This window comes from Terrapene carolina, unplaced genomic scaffold, assembly GCF_002925995.2.
Source record: "Terrapene carolina triunguis isolate 2854851 unplaced genomic scaffold, T_m_triunguis-2.0 Scaffold951, whole genome shotgun sequence".
Lineage (NCBI taxonomy): Eukaryota > Metazoa > Chordata > Testudines > Emydidae > Terrapene > Terrapene triunguis.
Genome location: NW_020665302.1, coordinates 870,622 through 890,086, shown reverse-complemented (window position 1 = coordinate 890,086; position 19,465 = coordinate 870,622). Strand labels below are relative to the sequence as shown.

At 55.2% G+C, this 19,465-nt stretch overlaps 1 protein-coding gene across 1 annotated transcript; it reads right to left on the bottom strand.

Annotated features, from left to right (window-relative positions):
• Positions 1–101: 101 nt before the first annotated feature.
• Positions 102–18,564, bottom strand: LOC112112472 (coiled-coil domain-containing protein 42 like-2-like). Its single transcript, XM_026661177.1, has 8 exons — positions 18,506–18,564; positions 11,101–11,206; positions 9,271–9,375; positions 6,774–6,974; positions 3,919–4,140; positions 2,166–2,324; positions 1,651–1,785; positions 102–154 (listed from the first exon to the last, which is right to left on the bottom strand). The coding sequence occupies exons 1-7, from the start codon at positions 18,562–18,564 to the stop codon at positions 1,687–1,689; spliced, it is 951 nt and encodes a 316-aa protein (XP_026516962.1). The 3' UTR covers positions 102–154; positions 1,651–1,686.
• Between the last annotated feature and the right edge of the window lie 901 nt (positions 18,565–19,465).

Here is a 19,465-nt window from a genome sequence, read left to right as displayed (position 1 = left end):
TCCCCTAGGCAGCAAAGTCCTGATGCTTGGGGCTGTCCATAGAAGTGGCCATAGCACATGCAAAGGCTGCAGGTGCGATGACTCCATGGGGCAGCAGGAGAGGAAGCTGCTCTGACAAAGGTCTGGTGGTTGTTGGCACAAGGCCCTGGTCCAGCTGCCATGGAACAGAGAAGACAAATGGATGCTGTAGTGCAGGGGAAGTGGCAGCCAGCTCTGCCTTCCAGTTGCCCTGTGAGCCCACCTGGCTTAGGCCCTTTCTACCACACAAACAATGAGGCTTAAACACAGCTGGGATAGGATCGTGTTCCAGCATGGTTTCTTTTTGCCAATGTGCACAGGGCTAGGATCAAAGACCCAGACTGTAGTACCAGGTATACAGACATGGTTATTGCTCCACAGGCAGGAACCACATGAGGTGTAGAACAGGGCCTAGCCCAGGGGTCAGGATGTATCATAGCTGTGTGTGCCTGAGCCAAAGCGGATAGGAGTCCTCCAGCTTGGGCCCCTTAGCTCAAGGTGGGGCCCCACCTGTGTTCAGCTCCAGAGGGTTCCAGTTCAGTCACAGGGATGGTGGCCATCGCACGGGCTCACAATCATGGTTGAGTTTTTCGAATACAGGCTTTGTCCACAGTGGAACCTCCCACCATTTCACTAGCACCAGGGTGGGGCTCAGTCACCCTGCAGCACAGCTCCCCAGACTGGTGGTGCCAACACAGCTGCAGCCTGGGCTCGGTGCAGGGTATGGGGTGAACTGAGGCTGGAATGAGAAGATGGTTTCTAGCCATCAGAGGAGGGAGGTTCTGGACCAGCCCCCCGCATAGGAGCAGGGGCTCAAACAACCAAACTCGTTTGAAGCATGAGCTCTGGAAGTTTATGAATGGGCTGATGTGCGGGGGCTGCTGCACTAGCAGGGCCGGGACTCCGTGACCCAGGGCCCATCCAGGCCACTGGAAACATGGGAGGAGCTGGCAGCTCCCAGCCGTGGTTGAGCAGGATTGACTCCAGCAGGTTCCCTCAAACACAGGCATTCAGGAGCCATGGCCCAGTCAGCCCCTGCCCATGGTTCCTGCAACCCCAGCTGCTATGGTCAGTGGGGTGGGTTTGTTAATTTCAGGCAGGACACCCCCCAGCATCTCCCTGCCAGCAGGGTCCGGCTGGAAAGAGCAGCTGTGAGAGTGGTATCTCCCCCAGTAAAAAGCAGGGTCACAGCTGTTTAGTGGGTAATTTGTAGGACATGAACTGTGGGGGGGAGGCTCCCCAGTGCCTGCCCTCCCCCTCCATCCACCCATTGGCCCATCTAACACGGACTTTGCTGGTCTCTGCACAGATTGGCAAGTGTGTCTGATCTTTGCATAAACTAAGAGGTGTAGGTGGGGAAATGCTGCATTCATTCCAGTCTAGATCAGGCTGCTGGGCTGGTGCTTTGAGCCAACGCAGGGTAAACTCCTTTGGGGCAGGAGCTGTAGGTGATTAGGAGGACGGTGAGTCAGTGATATAATGAGGCTTAGCCCCCTGGAAAGCAACAGTAAGCCACATGCCTGATTTCGTAACAAGGTGCAAGCTATATTCAGGCGGGGGGGGGGGGGGGGGGGGGGGGGGAAGAGGGGGGAAATCAGGGCTGCCCAAAGCCAGCCTCAGCAGCAAACTCACAGTGGAGGTGGTGCAGCTGGGAGGATGCTGAATGACTTAGCTGGCAGCAGCGGGCGAGGGCTGTATGGCAGGCGCAGGCTCCCCTTTGCGGAGGTCAGCAAGGATGTCAGCCAGGTCGAGCATGCAGAGCTGAACCTGATGGAGACAGAGCACGGTTGCTTTAGGAAGGAACTTTACCTGGATCCAGCCAGTGATGTCCTGAAAACACAGCGAGCCTTAAAAAGGAGAAATCCCAGCAGGGGCTGCTGTAGCAAATAGTATGGCCCTGTAGGAGCCTTGGGTACAGAGGGGCTCACAGCTACTAGGCCTGGCCTGTCCCAAGAGGGGCACTGTAGGGAGCAGGACAGGAGTATTGGCTACTCCAGTCCCAGCCTCTTCCAGTGGGAGGCGCTGTACAGGGTGGTGCAGAAGCATTGGCTGTAGGCGGTGTTCTAGCCTCCAGCGCGAGCATCTCAGAGCATAGGGCTGGGGAAAGCCAAATGCCGTGAAGAAGAGCGGGCAGCTGCATGTCTGACCGTGTCAAGCTGGGTTTCCGTGTCCTCCAGGGGGACGTCCACCTGCAGCTTCATTTGCTTTGTCGCCAGCTGGAAGAGGTTGAGGGCAGCCATCTTGATCTGCCCCAGTTGCAGGGTCTTCCTGGCGGCTGTGCTCTGGATCTCAGTCCACTTGGACTCCTGCATTGAGATTGGAGCAGAGGGTTATGGGATGCCTTGACACAGGCACTGCATCCCACTCCACATTCCCGAAACTGCCTGCCCCAGCCAAGCATCGCATCTGCCCTATCCCACTGGAGGAGACCAGTCCTGGAGGGTCTCAGCACCCTCACTAGAGCAGTGATACCCAGCCAGCAATCTCCATGCACCAGGACTGGGTTAAGGCCACACAGCCCAGCGATAGTTGTTCCCGCTTTGGGGACAGATGAGGCCCCTCCCTCACTGACTGGGCCCTCATCTTCCTCCCACAGCAGATTCTTTGATCAGTTGCTCCATCCCCAGCAATGCTGCCTCATGTTCCTCTTTGTTCCCTCTGACCACGGGGCTCCTGCCTTCATTCCCCCTTGGCAACGTCCCCAGCTGTGAACTAAGCCTTGGCCCGGCCCTGGGAAGTAGGGATGGATTATCCCCACTTTGCGTAGGGTGGAAGGGGGCAGCTTGCTCAGGACCAGGCCGCACACTGGCAGCAGAGTTGGGAGCAGAACCTCAGCATCCTGGCTCCTACCTGGCTGAGCCCAGCTGTCCACTTGCACTTCCAGTCCTGTGGGCATGGCACCCTGCAGCAGCACCCACCACATAGCTCCACGGCACCAGCTGTGAGACAGAGCAGCCTCCAGCTGGGGCATGCACGTGTTCCTACTCTGCACTCTGGCAGTCCTGAGTTCAAATCCTCAGAGGGGCACAAGTGCCAATACCTGGGGTGACCTCATTCTAGTGCAGCCCACAGCGCTGTGCCTGGTGAGTAATGGAGACCCCACCCCCACCCCCTGCCCAGTGGACAACAGGGAGCCACTTCAGCTCACAGGTCCCTCGGGGGGGGTCCACAGAGGGAGCCTGCCCAGAAGATGCTTTTGATGCTAGAAGCTGGCATGACAGAGCCTGATCTGCACTGCCCCCCCCCCAAAGGCTCCTGAGGGGGGGGATGTTGCACCCTGCAGGCTCATGCCTGGGCCTAGCACAGGGGTTATAGACACACCAAGTCGGTCTGATCCTACCCCTGCAGTGTTTGCTCTGCACCTGCTGCACCCCCATCCCTCCCTCAGCACCCTGCTTGCAGGGGCTACATCACCAGCCACCCTGCTCTCCAGCCTGCTCACTGGAGGCACCGGCATGCTGCATGGGCGAGGCTGGAACCGGGCCCAGCTCACTCAGCCCCCCCAGGATTCACACATGTTCTCCTTAGGGAAAGCGAGGGGGAGGGCAGGAGCCATTCTGGACGGACTGACAGCCCCGCCGAGCTGGCAGTGAGCAAGGGCCTAGCTGGGGAGGGACGGCAGAGCTGTGGCCAATACTCCCTCCAGCTCAGGGTAGGTCAATGCAGGTGGGTGGTGGCCTTCAGGCAGCAGGGCCCATCATGGAAGTGGTGGAGTCACTGGGGCCACTGACGGAGGCTGAGAGCGCCCCGGGACTTGGCCACACATCCCTGCCCCACAAGGCCGAAGGAGCCCCTAGGAAACTGCCCCGTGCCCCAGTTTCATAGGGCCAGTGGAGCCTCCTGACAGTCCCCCACCCCTCTGCCCCTGGCATGCTGGAGGGCTACAGTCTCCCCACTTACCCACTGGTGCACCTTGGCCCGGGCCTGCTCCTGCTGGGCCTGCAGCAGGGCTAGCTGGTTGTTGAGCTGCATGATCTCGTTGTTGCTCTGCTCCAGGTACTGCTGGAGCTGGGCCTGCTTCTCCGCCATCGCCTCCCGGCTCCCCAGGTCCTGCTGCACCAGCACCACGTTGGTGGCAGTCAGAGTCCTAAAGCGGTCAATCAGCGCCTGGATTTCCTGAAACTGCCCGGGGAGGGGACGGTGGGGGAGGAAGGGACAACGGGGGAGGCCGAGGGTTAAGGGTGCTCATTCAGGACAGAGGGGCAGGCGTGCAGCCTGGGAACTGAGTCCCTTTCACAGGTGGCGCAAGAGAGGGGTTACGCTGGATTTGAATGAGCAGGGCTGTCAGGGCCGGCTCTAACTTTTTTGCTGCCCCAAGCAGCAAAAAAAAAAAAAAAAAAAAAAAAAGCGCTGCCCCCCCCTGCACCGCCGGAGCCCCCGCCGAGCGCTGCGCCTAGGGTGACCAGACAGCAAATGTGAAAAATCAGGACGGAGGTGGGGGGGGGGGGTGGTAATAGGAGCCTATATAAGAAAAGGACCTAAAAAAAATCAGGACTGTCTCTATAAAATCGGGACATCTGGTCACCCTAGCCGCGCCCCGCGCCGCCCCCCCGCCCCGCGCCCCGCCGCCGGCGCCCCCCCCCCCCCCCCCCCCGCCCCCCGCCGCCGGAGCGCCCCCCCCACAGAATGCCATGCCGCGCCGCCCCCCGCCACCCCAAGATTGGCCACCCCTTACCAGGTGCTGCCCCAAGCATGTGCTTGGTTGCCTGGAGCCGGCCCTGAGGGCTGTCCCGTTGTTACACCGAGTGCATCTCTACTTCGGGTCAGGGACCTCCCCCACCCGGTGATGCTTCGTTCCCTGCCTGCCCCCTGGTGCACCAGCACCCCCTGTGCGCCTTGCTCTAGCAGGTTTGGGTGGAGTGTCCAAGTCACCGTGGGTCACTGGGATCTGAGCCAGAACCAGCCGCCTCCCATCCTACTCCTTGCACTGGGACCCCTTCCCCACAGATGAGGTTACTGAGTGGCTGGGTCTAGCCTGAGGGGGCTAGTGGCTTTCCTAGAGCAGCTGGCACTGCAGGCACAGCATGGTGTGTTCCAGCACCGCTTATCCCAGGGGAGGCCACCTCCTCACCCACAAAGGGGCAGGACATGGGGGGCAGGGTTAGCTTGTTTCAGCACCACCAGTTTCAGGCTACAAACCTCCCCAAGGGCATCAGCTGGGGAGGGATCAGAGCACTTGGCGGGGGTGGGGAGGCTGCTCTGGCTGAGAGGACCAGGGCAGTGGTGGTGACAGGTGCTGCAGCTCTGAGGAGTGGTGGGGCAGTGCTGTGGGGGAGTGCTGAGGCCGTGAGGGGGCACAGGGCATATGGGGGAAGGGTGCTGCGGCCATGAGGAGGTGCGGGGCAGTTGTGGGGAGGATGTTGCCATCCTGGGGGACAGTTATGGGTGACAGGTACTGTGGCCGTGAGGGGCATGGGGCAGTTGGGGGGGGGGGGGAGCTGCGGCCGTGAGGGGGCACAGGGCAGTTGTGGGGGATGGGTGCCATGGCCATGAGGGGGCACAGGGCAATTGTGGGGAGGAGGGGGAGGTGCTGTGGCCTTGAAGAGGCGTGGGGCAGATGTGGGGGACGGGTGCCGGGGCCGTGAGGGAACACGGGGCAGTTGTGGGGGAAGGGTGCTGCGTCTGTGAGGGAGCACAGGGCACTTGTGGGTCTCGGGTGCTGCAGCCGGGAGGGGGCGCGAGGTAGGTGTGTGGGTGGGTGGGTGGAAGGGGGGTGCCGTAGCCGTGAGGGAGTGTGGGTCAGTTGTGGGCGACTGTTGCCGCGGCGTGGGTCAGTTGTGTGTGTGTGTGGGGGGGGGGTGCTGCAGCCATGAAGGGAAGCTATGGGTGAAGGGCGTGCTGTGGTCATGAGGGAGCGTGGGGCAGTTGTGGGTGACGGGTACTGTGGCCGTGAGGGGGCACGGGGTACTGGAGTGGGGGGTGCTGCAGCCGTGAGGAGCAGTTTTGGGTTGCAGGGCAGTTGTGGGGGCATGGGATGCTGTGGCCTTGAGAGGGTGCGGGGTAGTGTGTGTGTGGGGGGGTGCTGCGGCCGTGAGGGGACACAGGGTAGTGGGGTGAGGGGTGCTGCAGCTGAGGGGAGGTTGTGGCTGACAGATGCTGTGGCCCGGAAGCAGGACTCAGGTCCTGCAGCCGTGAAGAAGTGAGGGGGAGTTGTGGGTCGGGTGCTGCTGCAGCCATGAGGGGCAGTTGTGGGTGACAGGGTTCTGTGGCCATGACGGGGCGTGGGGCAATTGTGGTGGGGGTGGTGCTGCGGATGTGAGGGGCAGTTGTGGGTGACGGGTACTGTGGCCGTGAGAGGGTGCGGGGTAGTGTGTGGAGGGGTGCTGCAGCCGTGAGGGGACACAAGGTAGTGGGGTGAGGGGTGCTGCAGCTGAGGGGAGGTTGTGGCTGAAGGAGGTTGTGGCCCGGAAACAGTACTCAGGTCACTTGTTGCTGGCATTGGAGGTCAGGGTGGCTCGGTAACAGCAGTGGGCCAGGGCACTGCGGGGGTGGCGCGGGAACCTGGGAGGGGAAATGCCAGCACTTGTCTGGGGACTTTAGCAGTTGGGGAGGGACTGAGCACTTGCAGGGGGTGTCAGGGTGCTTTCCAGCGCAGGGAAGGTCAGTAACTGGGAAGGGGCCAGTGCAGAGCTGGGAAGGGGATCAGGTAGACAATGGGGAGTGGGGAAGTTGGCATGGGGGCATCTAGAGGCGGGTAGTGCCCCCTGCTCCTGACCCTCCCCTCCCCAGCAGCTCCCTGCAGAGTCCCCCCTCACCTGCTCGGTCTTCTCCAACACCCCCTGGAGATAGCTCCGGAAGATGGCATGGGCTTCCAGGCGCCGCTGCAGCCTGTCCCTCTCCACGAGCAGCCGGGCAATCTCCTGGCGCAACTGCATGGCCTCCACGACCTTCTGCACCACCTGCTGTCGCTGCTCACTCACCTTGTGCAGCGCCCGGCTCCGCTTGGAGTCATTGTCCTGCCACCCACAACACAGGGAACCAGGTAATGTCAAAGGGCAAGCTCCCCACCACGCTGAGCCCGCATGCTTGGTGTGTAGCACTGCTGCCACACCAGAGGGCTCTGTGTTAGCAGGGTAACAACCTTCTACTGACACCTTGCTGGAGAAGCTGCTCCTTTAGCTCGAGCTGTTGGAGCTTCTGCTTTAGATCCCTGATTCAATCCCCACTGATAAGTTGCACTGTCTGTGTACGTTAGGGAATCAGAAATGGGCAGAACCAGAACCCTGGATCCAAATGCACCTAGAGTCTGGAACCAAAGTTGCACTGTCTGTGTACGTTAGGGAATCAGAAATGGGCAGAACCAGAACCCTGGATCCAAATGCACCTAGAGTCTGGAATCAAAATGTATGGCTGAGAGCAGAGCCCAAACTGGATCCTGGTAGCTGCAAGACTCTGTGGCAGAGGTCATTAGTGGTGCCTGGATGTGCTGAGGAATTTGGATGATGAGGGAAATGGGAAATGGCAGACGTGCTAAATGACTTTGTTTGTTTTCACTAAACAGGTTTGTAGCAATTGAACATCTGACATTGTGAATGCCAATGAAAACAAGGTAGGACCAGAGGCTAAAATAGGGAAAGAACAAGTTAAAAATTACTGAGACAAGTTGGATGTCTTCTAGGATGGAATTCATCAGGCCCTGGTGACTTGAACACTCAAGGAGCTGATTGAGGAGATAGCTGAGCCATTAGTGATTATCTTCAAAAAGTCATGGCAGATGGGAGAGATTCCAGACAACTGGAAAGGGCAAATCTAGTGCCTATCTATAAAAAGGACAACTCGGGGAATTACAGACCAGGCAGTTTAACTTCAGTACCTGGAAAAATAATGGAGCAAACAATTAAGCAATCAATCTGCAAACATCTAGAAGATAATAAGGTGATAAGTAACAATCAGCATGGATTTATCAAAAACAAATAGCTTTCTTTGACAGGGTAACAAGCTTTGTGGGTGGGGGGAAGCGGTAGACGTGGTATATCTTGATTTTAGTGAGGCTTTTGATACTGTCTCGCATGATCTTCTTATAAACAAACAAACTAGGGAAATACAACCTAGATGGAACTGCTATAAGGTGGGTGCATAACTGATTGGAAAATCATTCCCAGGGAGTAGTTATCAGTGGTTCAGTCATGCTGGAAGGGCATAACAAGTGGAGTCCCACGGGAATCAGTTCTGGGTCTAGTTCTGTTCAATATCTTCATCAACGGATTTAGTTAATGGCAGTTTGCGGATGATACCAAACTGTGAGGATTTGCAAATGCTTTGGAGGACAGGATTAAAATTCAAAATGATCTGGACAAACTGGAGAAATGGTCTGAAGAAAATAGGATGAAAGTTAATAAGGACAAATGCAAAGTACTTCACTTAGGAAGAAACAATCAGTTGCACACATACAAAATGGGAAATGACTGCCTAGGAAGGAGTACTGGGGAAAGGGATCTGAGGGTTATAGAGACCCACAAGCTAAATATGAGTCAACAGTGTAACACTGTTGGGGGGGGGCGGAGGAGAAAAAAAAAAAAGCAAACGTCATTCTGGGATGTATTAGCAGGAGTGTTGTAAGCAAGACACGAGAAGTAATTCTCCCGCTCTACTCTGCGCTGAGTTTGGTTTCAACTGAAGTATTGCATTCAGTTCTGGGCACCACATTTCATGAAAGATGTGGACAAATTGGAGAAAGTCCAGAGAAGAGTAACAAAAATGATTAAAGGTCTAGAAAACATGATCCATGAGGGAAGATTGAAAAAATTGGGTTTGTTTAGTCTGGAGAAGAGAAGACGGAGAGGGGACATAACAGTTTTCAAGTACATAAAAGGTTGTTACAAGGAGGAGGGAGAAAAATTGTTCTCAATCTTTGGGGATAAGACAAGCAGCAATGGGCTTAAATTGGGGGAAGGGCGGTTTAGGTTGGACATGAGGAAAAAGTTCCTAAGTGACAGGGTGGTTAAGCACTGGAATAAATTGCCTAGGGAGGTTGTGGAATCTCCATCTCTGGAGGTTTTTAAGAGCAGGTTAGACAAACACCTGTCAGGGATAATACTTAGTCCTGCCATGAGTGCAGGGGACTGGACTAGATGACCTCTCGAGGTCCCTTCCTGTCCTATGATTGATTCTATGATCCAGTGGAAATGGATTTGACACACACCTGCTCTGCAGTTTAGTTTGGCAAGAGCAATACCTTCCAGGTACAGTCCATCTCCACCCCAGCCAGCAGGCTTTCCTCCCGGCCCCGGGATCTCCATGTGGGACTTGTACCTTTAGGAACTTGTCAAATTTGAAGATGGCCTCCTTGAGCTGCCCCTCCTTGTACTGCAGTTCCATCCGGCGCTGCTGCAGGCTCTCCATCTTCATCTGGAACTCCTACAGGAGGCCAGGACAAGGCCAGTCAGGAGATGGGGCCAGCCCAAGCAATCCTTCCTGAGCCTTCACCAACAGGGGGGCAAGGACCCTCAGAGCACCTGGGCTTGGGTGAGGGGGCTCAGCGTCTGGGAAGAAAGGGCTTCAAGGCTGCATCCCCTGCAGTGCTGGAACAGCAGCAGCAGGTCTGCCTAATGCTGAGTGTTCTGTAGAGTGAGGGTAACATGCTGCCAGAATGTGGGCCTTACGGTTTCCTTCTAATGGCTCATCCACATATAAGGATACAAGCCTACTAGTGCTACCAACTGAGGGAGTTAGCCCTTCAGCACAAGCAGCAGAGAATCATGCTTTTAGCACTGAAGGTCCCAGGTTCCTGCCTTGCTATCAGCCCAAGTGGCAGCAGTTATACAGAACCAAGGAGCGGAGTGCTGACTAAATGCTCTGTGCAAAGCCCTCCCTGGCACTCTGGTGGACCTAGTCCCTGTCTCCTCTTAATCCCCTGTGGCTCCATGTCCAAAGGATTGGCCAGCATTATCAGGGCTGCATGGGTATACCAGGGCACCACCATTGTCACTGTCCCTTGGGTCAGCCGTAGCAGTCACAGTGGAGCTGAATATCAAGCTGCATTGCCTGCTAGACTGGGGGCTTCCATGGGAATTAGCCACCTAAATACTTTTGAGGATCTGGACCATTGTTAGTAACAATTATTTGTATTGTGGTAATGCCTAGCGGACCTGGACCCCACTGCTAGGCCTGTATAGTCACAGAACAAAATACAAAGAGCATGTATGGGAGTCCGAGGGGTGGGGAGCCTGGGGACAGAGTGAGGGGCCCTATGAGTCAGGACAAACCCCTGTTAAACAACATTCTAGGTTCCATCCAAAACATTTATGGACACACTTGATCTAATACTGAGGATCCAGTGATGGCCACTGCTGGTGCAGGGGCCTTCTCCTCTGCAGCAACTGCCATCTCATTAACTGACTTGCCAACTCTTCAAATCTCACCTGAAAGCTTTTTCCCCTTGCCCATCTCTTAGTCCCTCTCCCCTGCCACTGCTCGGCCATTACATTAAATCTCTCTAGATTACACAATTCTCTAAGTGTCCTGTTTGATTGTTCTCTGCTCATTATTTCTGTAACTATTATTACATCGCCAAAGCGTTTTGTACTCCTCTCTCTCTCTCTCTCTCTCACTACGTACATACTTGGCCACACTGTGGCATATCAGATTAATAGGCCGATCAATGCTGGGCAAAATCACATTTATTGTAATCAACACTGGTACACCAAAGTAACCCATAGTGCTTTACAAACTGCAGCATCATTTTTTGCTGCTAAACTTTTCAGGTTTGGGCCAAAATCTTTTGGTTATTTGAATTTTCTCTGAACAATTGCAATTTTCCATGGGGAGGGGGGAGGCGTGGGGAAGCATTTTTCCCAACCAGCTCCAGTCGTGATGTTGTTTTTCTTTAAAGCAGGAGTTTTCTCCACTGATTGTATTGTGCCTCTCTCCTGCCCTTGAGCCCTCAGGAAGTGACCAGCCACTCCCCACAGTGCAGCCCAGTGACATGAAAACAGTAAGGACTCGCTTTCCATTCTCAACCTCCTTCGAGGCCCTGATGCCCCACCCCAACCCCTCGCCCATCCAGGGACCCCACCATGTAGGAATCATGAACCTCAAGTTAACAGGCACAGCCCGGGCAAGGCCCTGTGCAGCTGGGTTTACCTCTTTCTGTGCCAACAGGGCTTGTTCCACCTCTGCCAGCTCCCTCCTCTTCTCCAGCAGGCGGGTGGCAGGGGTCAGGTAGTCGTCTTCTCTTTCAGGCATTTTCCTGCAGGGGAGGAACAAATGGGAGAGTGGCAGCGCCGCACCTGGCCCTGGTGGAACTCTGCTAACTCCTCTTCAGCCTCCATTGCCATCAGTGGCACCCGGGATGCCGAAAGGGGTACGCCGGACTGGGTACGGAACCCTTGAGATACAAGAGCACCACACTTGTTCTTACTGCAAATGCCACGTTTACTTGGACCCCCTGTCATGGGCTGGGCCACTGCAGCTCCACACGCCAGCACTTCTCCTCAGTGGCCACCACCCTGTGCTCCAACTGGAACGCTTTCATGTCAAGGGATGCGCAGTCAGCAGGCAACCGAGCTAATTTCAGGGCTGGCCTTGGGGGACGAGAGAGCCATAAGTACTAGCTTTTCCCCCAGTTCCACCCTGATCTAGCCCAGAGGATGAGCTGAAAGTGGTTTCTAATCCAGAGCCTGCCTGGTGCCCAAACAGAGATCGTGGTTTCACAATCACAGGTTTCCAATTCGTTTTAAACGAGTTTTTTCTCCCCCAGGTTAGTGTTAGAGAAACGACAGGGAAAAGTGACTCCTTAACGAATGTGCAGGGCAACAGCAAGCTCGACTGGGCCCAAAGCAACAAACTGAAACCAAAGAAGGTGAGAGCTCTTTTCCCAAATCGCTTCCAATTTGTCACTGGGTGACTGGCCCTTTAAGAAGGAACAGGTCCAGTCCACCTCCAGCAAGGGCCTGAGTGCAGGGTTGCCAACTTTCTAATAGCACAAAAAAACAACACCCTTGCCCTGCCCCTGCCCCGAGGCCCCACCCCCACTCACTTCATCCCCCCCTCCATCCATCACTCGCTCTCCCCACCCTCACTCACTTTCACCAGGCAGGGACAAGGGGTGGGCGGGGGGGGGGGGGGGGCGGGCCCCGGGGGGGGGCGGGAAAGGGGGGGGGCGGGGGGGGGGGGGGGGCTCAGGGCTGTGACAGGGGGTTGGGCTGCAGGAGGGGGTTTTGACCTGGGACAGGGGGCTGGGGCGCAGGAGGAGTTCAGGGTACGGGCTCTGGCTGGGCAGCGCTTACCTTAGGTGGCTCCAGGAAGCGGCCAGCCTGTCCGTCTCCTAGGCAGAGGGGCCAGGGGGCTCTGCGCACTGCCTGTACCCGTAGTTCCTAGCCAAGGTGAGCTGCCGAGCTGGCGCTCAGGGCAGGGGCAGCACACAGAGCCCCCGTGGCCGCCCCTGTACCTAGGAGCCAGACATGCCAGCTGCTGGAGCTGCGGGGAGCCAGGGCAGGCAGGGAGCCTGCCTTAGCCCCGCTGTGCCGCTACCCATACTTTTAGCAGTGCTGACCGGAGCTGCCAGGGCCTCTTTTTGACCAGGTGTTCTGTCAAAAACCAGACACTTGGCAACCCTGAGGGAGAGCACCTGGCCACTCTTAAGAGCCAGGCAGCAGCTCAGCGAGGGGAGCAGGAAGGAGCAGTAGTTGAGTGCTAACAGGTGAGAGCAGGAAAAGCCTGTTGAGTAGCTGGCTCCTGCAGAGGCACCTTGGTAAAGGGAAAGAACCAGCTCAGGCAGAGCAGGCCAAGCCTGGATTTTGGAGGGAGATTCCTATGGGCAGGGGTAGGACTTGCAGGCAAAGGGACTGGGCAGTGGAGGGATACCGGGAGCCCTCTTACAAGGACATGAGGGCTGCAGGAGAGTTGTAAGCAGCACAGACAATTGCCAGAGGTGGGGGCCCTGGAATATGGGTGGGGCTGGAGAACTGCTGCATTTTTACTAATCATGTTCTGAGGGGTAGAATGGTCTGACTTTGAGGGATCTGCTGGAGGCTGAAACTACTAAATTATGCCAGGCTGCAGGGTTTGTATTAGCCTCTGAAAGGGACAACAGTCTTTTCCCGGGCAGAGAAGGTAACCATTGGTCTGGTCTGTGGTGGAGAAGTTGGGCAACTCAGTTGGTGCTGGGCACTATTGGGGAAACCAAGGAAGGACGTGCTTGTTGCACTGTGGTCAGCCACAGAAGGGTGCTCTGGCAGGCAAGCCCTGCTTACACAGTTCTAGTCCTTTTAGGTGTTATTTATATCAAAGGAGGTCAGACAGAGGAGTGATTACTAAGTTGATGGTGTTGCTTTAAAAAAAAAAGTCTCTAGCACTTTTGATGGCAAAGAATGTGAACCAACGTGGTGCCATCTGTCTGAGTCTGCAGGCAGCCTGAAACAATAGCTCTGAGGCATGTAAACGGATCCCACTCCTTGCGATCTGGGTGTTAACTCTGATACCTAATGACAATTTAAATGTCAAGATTACTAATGACTTTACACCTAATCAAAGTGTGTGTTACGGGTCCCTCCCTATGTCCAATCCATAGGAGATATGAGTCTGTTACTGCCCCAGCTAAGAAGATGTAGCAGCTCATGCTTTTAGCACTGGAGGTCCCTGTTTCAATCTGATGTACTTGCCAAGATAGTGGCTGTCACATAAGTGTGCGCACACACATGTGCACACACAAAAGAGGAACAATCCTAGTACAATGCTCCCCACAAGATAATGTGGGTGGCTCCACAGGCAGGCAGAGCTTACGAGAGTTCTGTCACTTAGATTCTTTAGAGCTACCATACGTCCGGATTTCCCCGGACATGTCCGGCTTTTCGGTCTATAAATAGCCGTCTGGGGGGGATTTCTAAAAATCTAAAAATGTCCGGGATTTCCCCCCGGTTGGCTATTTATAGACCGAAAAGCGGCGGCCAAGCGCCGCTAGGCAGCCAAAGCCCTTTCCCGGCTCCCCCCATCCCCTGCAGCCTTAGCACGCCGCCTGGCCCCGCAGCTGTCCACCCCTCCCCCAGCTCACTTCCCCCTCAGTCCAGCCCTGGCCGAGCGGCTCGCCCCGGCCAAGCGGCTCTAGCCCTGGCTGGCCCCAGCGGCTCTGGCCCGGCCCGGCTCAGGCCCCAGGGCACCGGCCCCGGTTCCGGCCAAGCACCCCCGGCCCCAGCCCCGGCCCCGGCCCCGGCTCCGGCCCCAGCTTGGCTCAGGCCCCGGGGCACCGGCCCTGGTTCCGGCCGAGCGCGCTGGCCCGGCCCCAGCCGAGCACCTCCGGCCCGGCCCCAAGCCCCGCGACCCCGGCCGGAGCGCCGGCTGGAGCGCAGCCCGATTCCTGGGCTCTTGCTAAAGCCGGCCCTGGTCAGGGGACAGGGAGGGGAGGTTGGATGGGTCGGGAGTTCGGGGGGGGCTGTCAGGGTGGCAGGGGTGTGGAGAAGGATTGGGACAGTCAGGGACAGGGAGCAGGGGGGGTTAGATGGGTCGGGGGTTCTGGGGGGGCTGTCAGGTGGGTAGGGAGTGGTTGGATAGGGCGTGGGAGTCCCGGGGGTCTGTCTGGGGAGGGGGTGTGGATATGGGGTGGAGGTGTGGAGGGGGGTCGAGGCAGGCAGGGAGCAGAGGGGGTTGGATGGGTCGGGAGTTCTGGGGGTCCTGTCAGGGGGCGGGGAGCAGTTGGATAGGGCATGGGAGTCCTGGGGGTCTGTCTGGGGGCGGGGGTGTGAATATGGGGTAGGGTGTGGATAAGGGTCGGGGCAGTCAGGGGACAGGTAGGATCCTAGGGGGGCAGTTAGGGTGGGGGGTTCTCAGGAGGGGGCAGTCAGGGGACAAGGAGCGGGGGGGGTTGGTGTTCTGAGGGTGGCAGTCAGGGGGTGGGAAGTGGGAGGGAGTGGATGGGGGCGGGGCAGGGCAGGGGCTAGAGCGGGGCTCCTCCCCCCCCAGTGTCCTCTTTTTTGATTGTGGAAATATGGTAACCCTAGATTCTTCCAATGTCACCCCACGGCCACCAATTTCAGAGAGAGCAGTTTCATGTGCTATAAAGTGGCATGAACCCAACCAGGGTTCCCACTGCAGTGGGCAAGAGTTTAGAAATTACAAGTCACTCCTGGTGTCCCTCTGTTTTAAGAGCCTGCTCTCAGTGCTTGAGATGGGAATCACAGCAAGTGTCATTTACAAATTATGCCCTAATTGGGTACCGTAGCAGGTTAGAAGGAGAAGCTAATTGTTTGTTTTTCCCATGCACAGAAAACTGGTGGCTATGCACTCCCATCTGAGTCCCTATAGAACTGACTCAACTCAGTGAGACTTGATTGGCTAGACAAATGTGGCCAAACTGGAGAGGAAAAAAAAAACCCCAAACTTATCAGGACTGGGTACCATGCAAAGAATACGGTTATGTAATGTTTGGGGGTTGAGCTGTGTCTATTTGTCTTTACTAAACTCAGATGTGTTTGGGGGCTCTTGTTACAACACAGCTGTCAGCCATGCTGGAGGTTGGACTGGCAGTGTAGATTCACTCGCCAGGAGGGATCACTAGATCATCTAGTCTGACTTCCTGTGTAACACAGGCCAGAGAATTTTGCCCAGTTACCCCTACCCTGATCCAATAACTTGGCTGCCTAAAGCAAATCTTCCTAAAAGGCTTCCAGTCTTGAGATGGAGATTCCATCACTTCCCTTCGTAGCTTGTTCCAATGGACAATCCCCCTTGTTGCTAAAAATGTGTCTGGCTTCAGCTTCCAGCCATTGGTTCCTCTTCAGCCTTTCTCCACTAGATTAAGGAGCCATTCGTACCCAGGATTTTCTCCCTGCAAAGGTCCTTAAACACTAATCAAGTCACCCCCAATCTTCTTTGTGATTGAGCTCTTGAAATCTCTCGCTGTAAGGCATTTTCTCCAGGCCACAAATCTTTTTTGTGGCTCTCTTGCATCCAGGGCCGGCTCCAGGTTTTCTGCCGCCCCAAGTGGCAGGGGAAAAAAAAAAAAAAGGCCCTTCGGCGGCACTTCGGCGGCAGCTCAATTGCGCCGTGCCATTCTTCGGCGGCGGGTCCTTCACTCCCTCTCTTCCTCTTTGGCGGCACTTCGGCGGCAGCTCAAAGAGGAAGAGAGGGACTGAGGGACCCGCCACCGAATTCCCACCAAATTCCCGGACGTGCCGCCCCAATAGCGGACGGAGTGCTGCCCCTTTGTATTGGCCGCCCCAAGCACCTGCTTCCTTAGCTGGTGCCTGGAGCCAGCCCTGCTTGCACCCCTCCTGTTTTCCAACATCCTTTTTAAAACGTGGACACCAGAACTGGATGCAGTATTCCAGTATTGGTCTCATGAAAGTGACCTGGGCTTTACTAAGCTGTGTTCCCAACAGGTGCAATGTAGCTGCAAGTCTCACTATCTTTAGTATATTTCTTAAAGCTGCAGCTGCTGGAGTCATGAGATTGCCTGAGAATCCAGATTTTATTTTTTTAAATAAAATTTTTAATTAAAAAAAAAAAAATCCTAGCCTTTATGGCTGCTGAGAAAAGCTTGAAAATGTGAAGCAAGTGTATCCTAAAGGCTCAGACACCAGAAAGCAATTAGGAAGGGCCCAACATTAATTGGCTTAAAATCACAACGCCTGACTCCTGGTTTTTGAATGCTTGAGGCTGGCAGTGTTGCACCAAAGAGAGGCAATGTGATTGGGTGGACAGGACACCAGACTGGGAACTAGGCAACAAAGGTTCCAGTCTAGATTCTGCCATTAACCTGTTGCATGACCTGGGGTAAGCAAGTCCCCTCACTGCTCTGGGCCTTCGTTTACCAAGCTGTAAAACGAGGGCCGTGATACTCCCCCTCCTTGCTTTGACATACATGGATGTACAATATGAAGTGTGGGCATGGCTTAGGGAATTGCTTAAAATACACCACGGTACAGCCAAGGGAAGTGTATGCAGGCAGCAGATGGGATCATCACATGCTCCTAACCTGTGCTGTAATTTTTCTGTAACCAGGCCTTCTGGTTTCTGAGTGCAGACAGCAGCTCTTTTGCTACAAGATCAAATGTTCACCACATCCCCAGGAGCAGGAAACAACACTCCTAGAAAACCCTGATGAAGCTTTGTTTGCACTTTTCTGTGGAGTGCTTCTAGTGCCCCATTTTCACTTCCTCTGACCCTGGTTCCATCTTCAACTTTGCACCCCCTGTGTTGCCAACCCCAAATGTTTAAAAAGCATGAGTCAGGCTCACCAAAAATCATGAGACTGACTTTCAAATCATGAGATTATGTAAAAGTAATAGGTTTAGTGTTCTTTTTATTTGCCTTCTGCTTTTTGAGCCTTTAGGGTGCACTGGAGTCACATTTTGAAGCTTTCTCCACAGCCACAAGGGCTTGAAATTTATTTCTTCTATAAGAATGAAGGCTGAAATAATCACATATCCACTTGACTCCAGGAGCTGGGGCTTTAAGGAAAACAATAATTATCATGAGACTCATGACAAAATCATGAGAGTTGGCTGGAAAAATTCAATAACTGTGTGGAATTTGCTGGTTTGGCTAAGTTGGAATGTTTTGCAGAGCCAGTCTGATTACACCAAAGTACCGAAAGCACCCAGGCAGGCTTCCAGCAGAAACCTGCCTGGTTTCCTGCTAACTAAGCCCAGGCTTCACCACCCTGGAGCAGCCAGCCATGCAGACTACTGTGTCAGGTGGAATTTCAGGACTTTGCAGGGTCTGCATCTCCAGGGCAGCCAGACAGCCCAGCCCCCTGCCACAGGGCCAGGTCTCCAGGGCTTCCAGGGTTTGGGGCGCTGTGGCAGGGCTCCATTCACTTTCATAAAAAGCGACAAAGAGTCCTGTGGCACCTTATAGACTACCAGACGTATTGGAGCATAAGCTTTCGTGGGTGAATACCCACTTCGTCAGATGAATGTAGTGGAAATTTCCAGAGGCAGGTATAAATATGTAAGCAACAGTGAGTAAGGCTAGAGATAAGGAGGTTAGTTCAATCAGGGAAGATGAGGCCCTCTTCTAGCAGTTGAAAGTTCACTTTCATGGAGAACTTCAAAGCTGTTGGGGTTTTTGTTCCAAATTGGAATGAAACCAAATTCTGTAATATTGAAATCCTCCACAAAACAGAATCTGCTTTCTCCGCACAGCTCTGCTTGCGACCCTGTGGGGTGCTGGCAGAGTTCCAGCCCTGATCAGCAAGCAGGGTTAGAACAGGCTACCGAGAATCACGCCAGGAAGCATCTGTTAAGTGTTTTCTTGCTGGCACAAAACCCAAGAATTAGCCATCCCTCCAGCTACCCAAATAAAGACACCCACTGCCATTAGTATCAGCAAGAAGTCTACTTCCCCGAGGGCCTGAGCCAAAAACGGCCTACCCCTACCATGCTTCTTGCGCAGAGATGGGCCAGTGCCTTCATAGCGCTACAGAGGGCCTGGCTCTACACATAATAATAATGAGCGTTATGCGGGCTCCCACCAGCGGAGAGGTGCCCAGTGCAGCCCCCTTCGCACACAGGCAGCTACCTGCAAGTAGGGGGGAAAGGATCTTACTCACGGCAGCAGCAGCTTGTCCCGGAAAGCTGCCCGCAGATATTCTTCCAGTTCGAAAGCCATCGTGGCCCAGCCCCCCGCAGGGACCCTCGGCTCAGGGAATGGGGAGCCGTGGGCCCCCAGCTGCCGTCCCAGCGCCTGCAAAAGGGCAAGGCAGGGAGCAGCGCCCGCCCGTTGCTAAGGAGACAGTCAGCACAACGTTCTGTTGCCATGGTCACGCGTTCGGAATCCCGGAGCCCTTTAAAGTTTCCCTTCCACGCGTCGCTGCAGGAGCGTCTAGAGAACATCTCGTGCAGGGAAGGTGGAGCCACGAGACCGTCCCAACCATGCGGATTTATTTGCAGGAGGGAGGCAGCAGGGAAAGCCTAGCCCCCTGTAAACGAGTCTGTTCCTTCCCCCGTCCGGGGGGCTCCCTCTCCTCTCTCCTGTCTGGTTTGCATGATTGTTACAGCACCTGGTTTAACTTAGGCTGCAGCTGCAGGACCTTGTGAGTGGCTCCCTTGTGACATGGCCCCCTCCTCCCTAGCCTGCCATAACACCAGGTGCCCCCATTGGACCCTTATGGGCAGATAATATCTGAAAGAGTGTGAGGTGCCCCGACTCTACCGAAACGGGAGGCGTAGATAGGTCCTGCAGTCAGATTTGTATGGGCAGAGCCCTGTGTGCCAGTACTGAAGTTAATGGGGCTCTGGTCTGCCGTTGAAATGTGATCCTAAGATCTGAGCCCATTTCTCTGGCCCTTACTATTGGATTATCTAGGCAACTCACAATCTTCCACAATCTTCCAGGCAGGGTGGTGCTGTTATCCCCATTGTACAGATCACACAAGGAGTCTAGTGGAACAGGGAACTGAACCTGACTCTCAGCCTAGTGCCTTAACCACTGGGCCGGCCTTCCTCCCATAAATCACTGGGATAAACTAAAAAGACTGGCTCACTGCTGGCTTTGGTATTTATTATTAATT

Bases quoted from the DNA above. Each gene is read 5' to 3' on its own strand.
- LOC112112472 (XM_026661177.1), bottom strand. From the start codon at position 18,564: ATGGCTTTCGAACTGGAAGAATATCTGCGGGCAGCTTTCCGGGACAAG. The intron at 11,207-18,505 runs GTGAGTAAGATC...CCTCCCCTGCAG, and splicing joins CGGGACAAGCTGCTGCTGCC to GAAAATGCCTGAAAGAGAAG. The intron at 1,786-2,165 runs GTCAGACATGCA...TGTCTCCATCAG, and splicing joins CGGAAACCCAGCTTGACACG to GTTCAGCTCTGCATGCTCGA.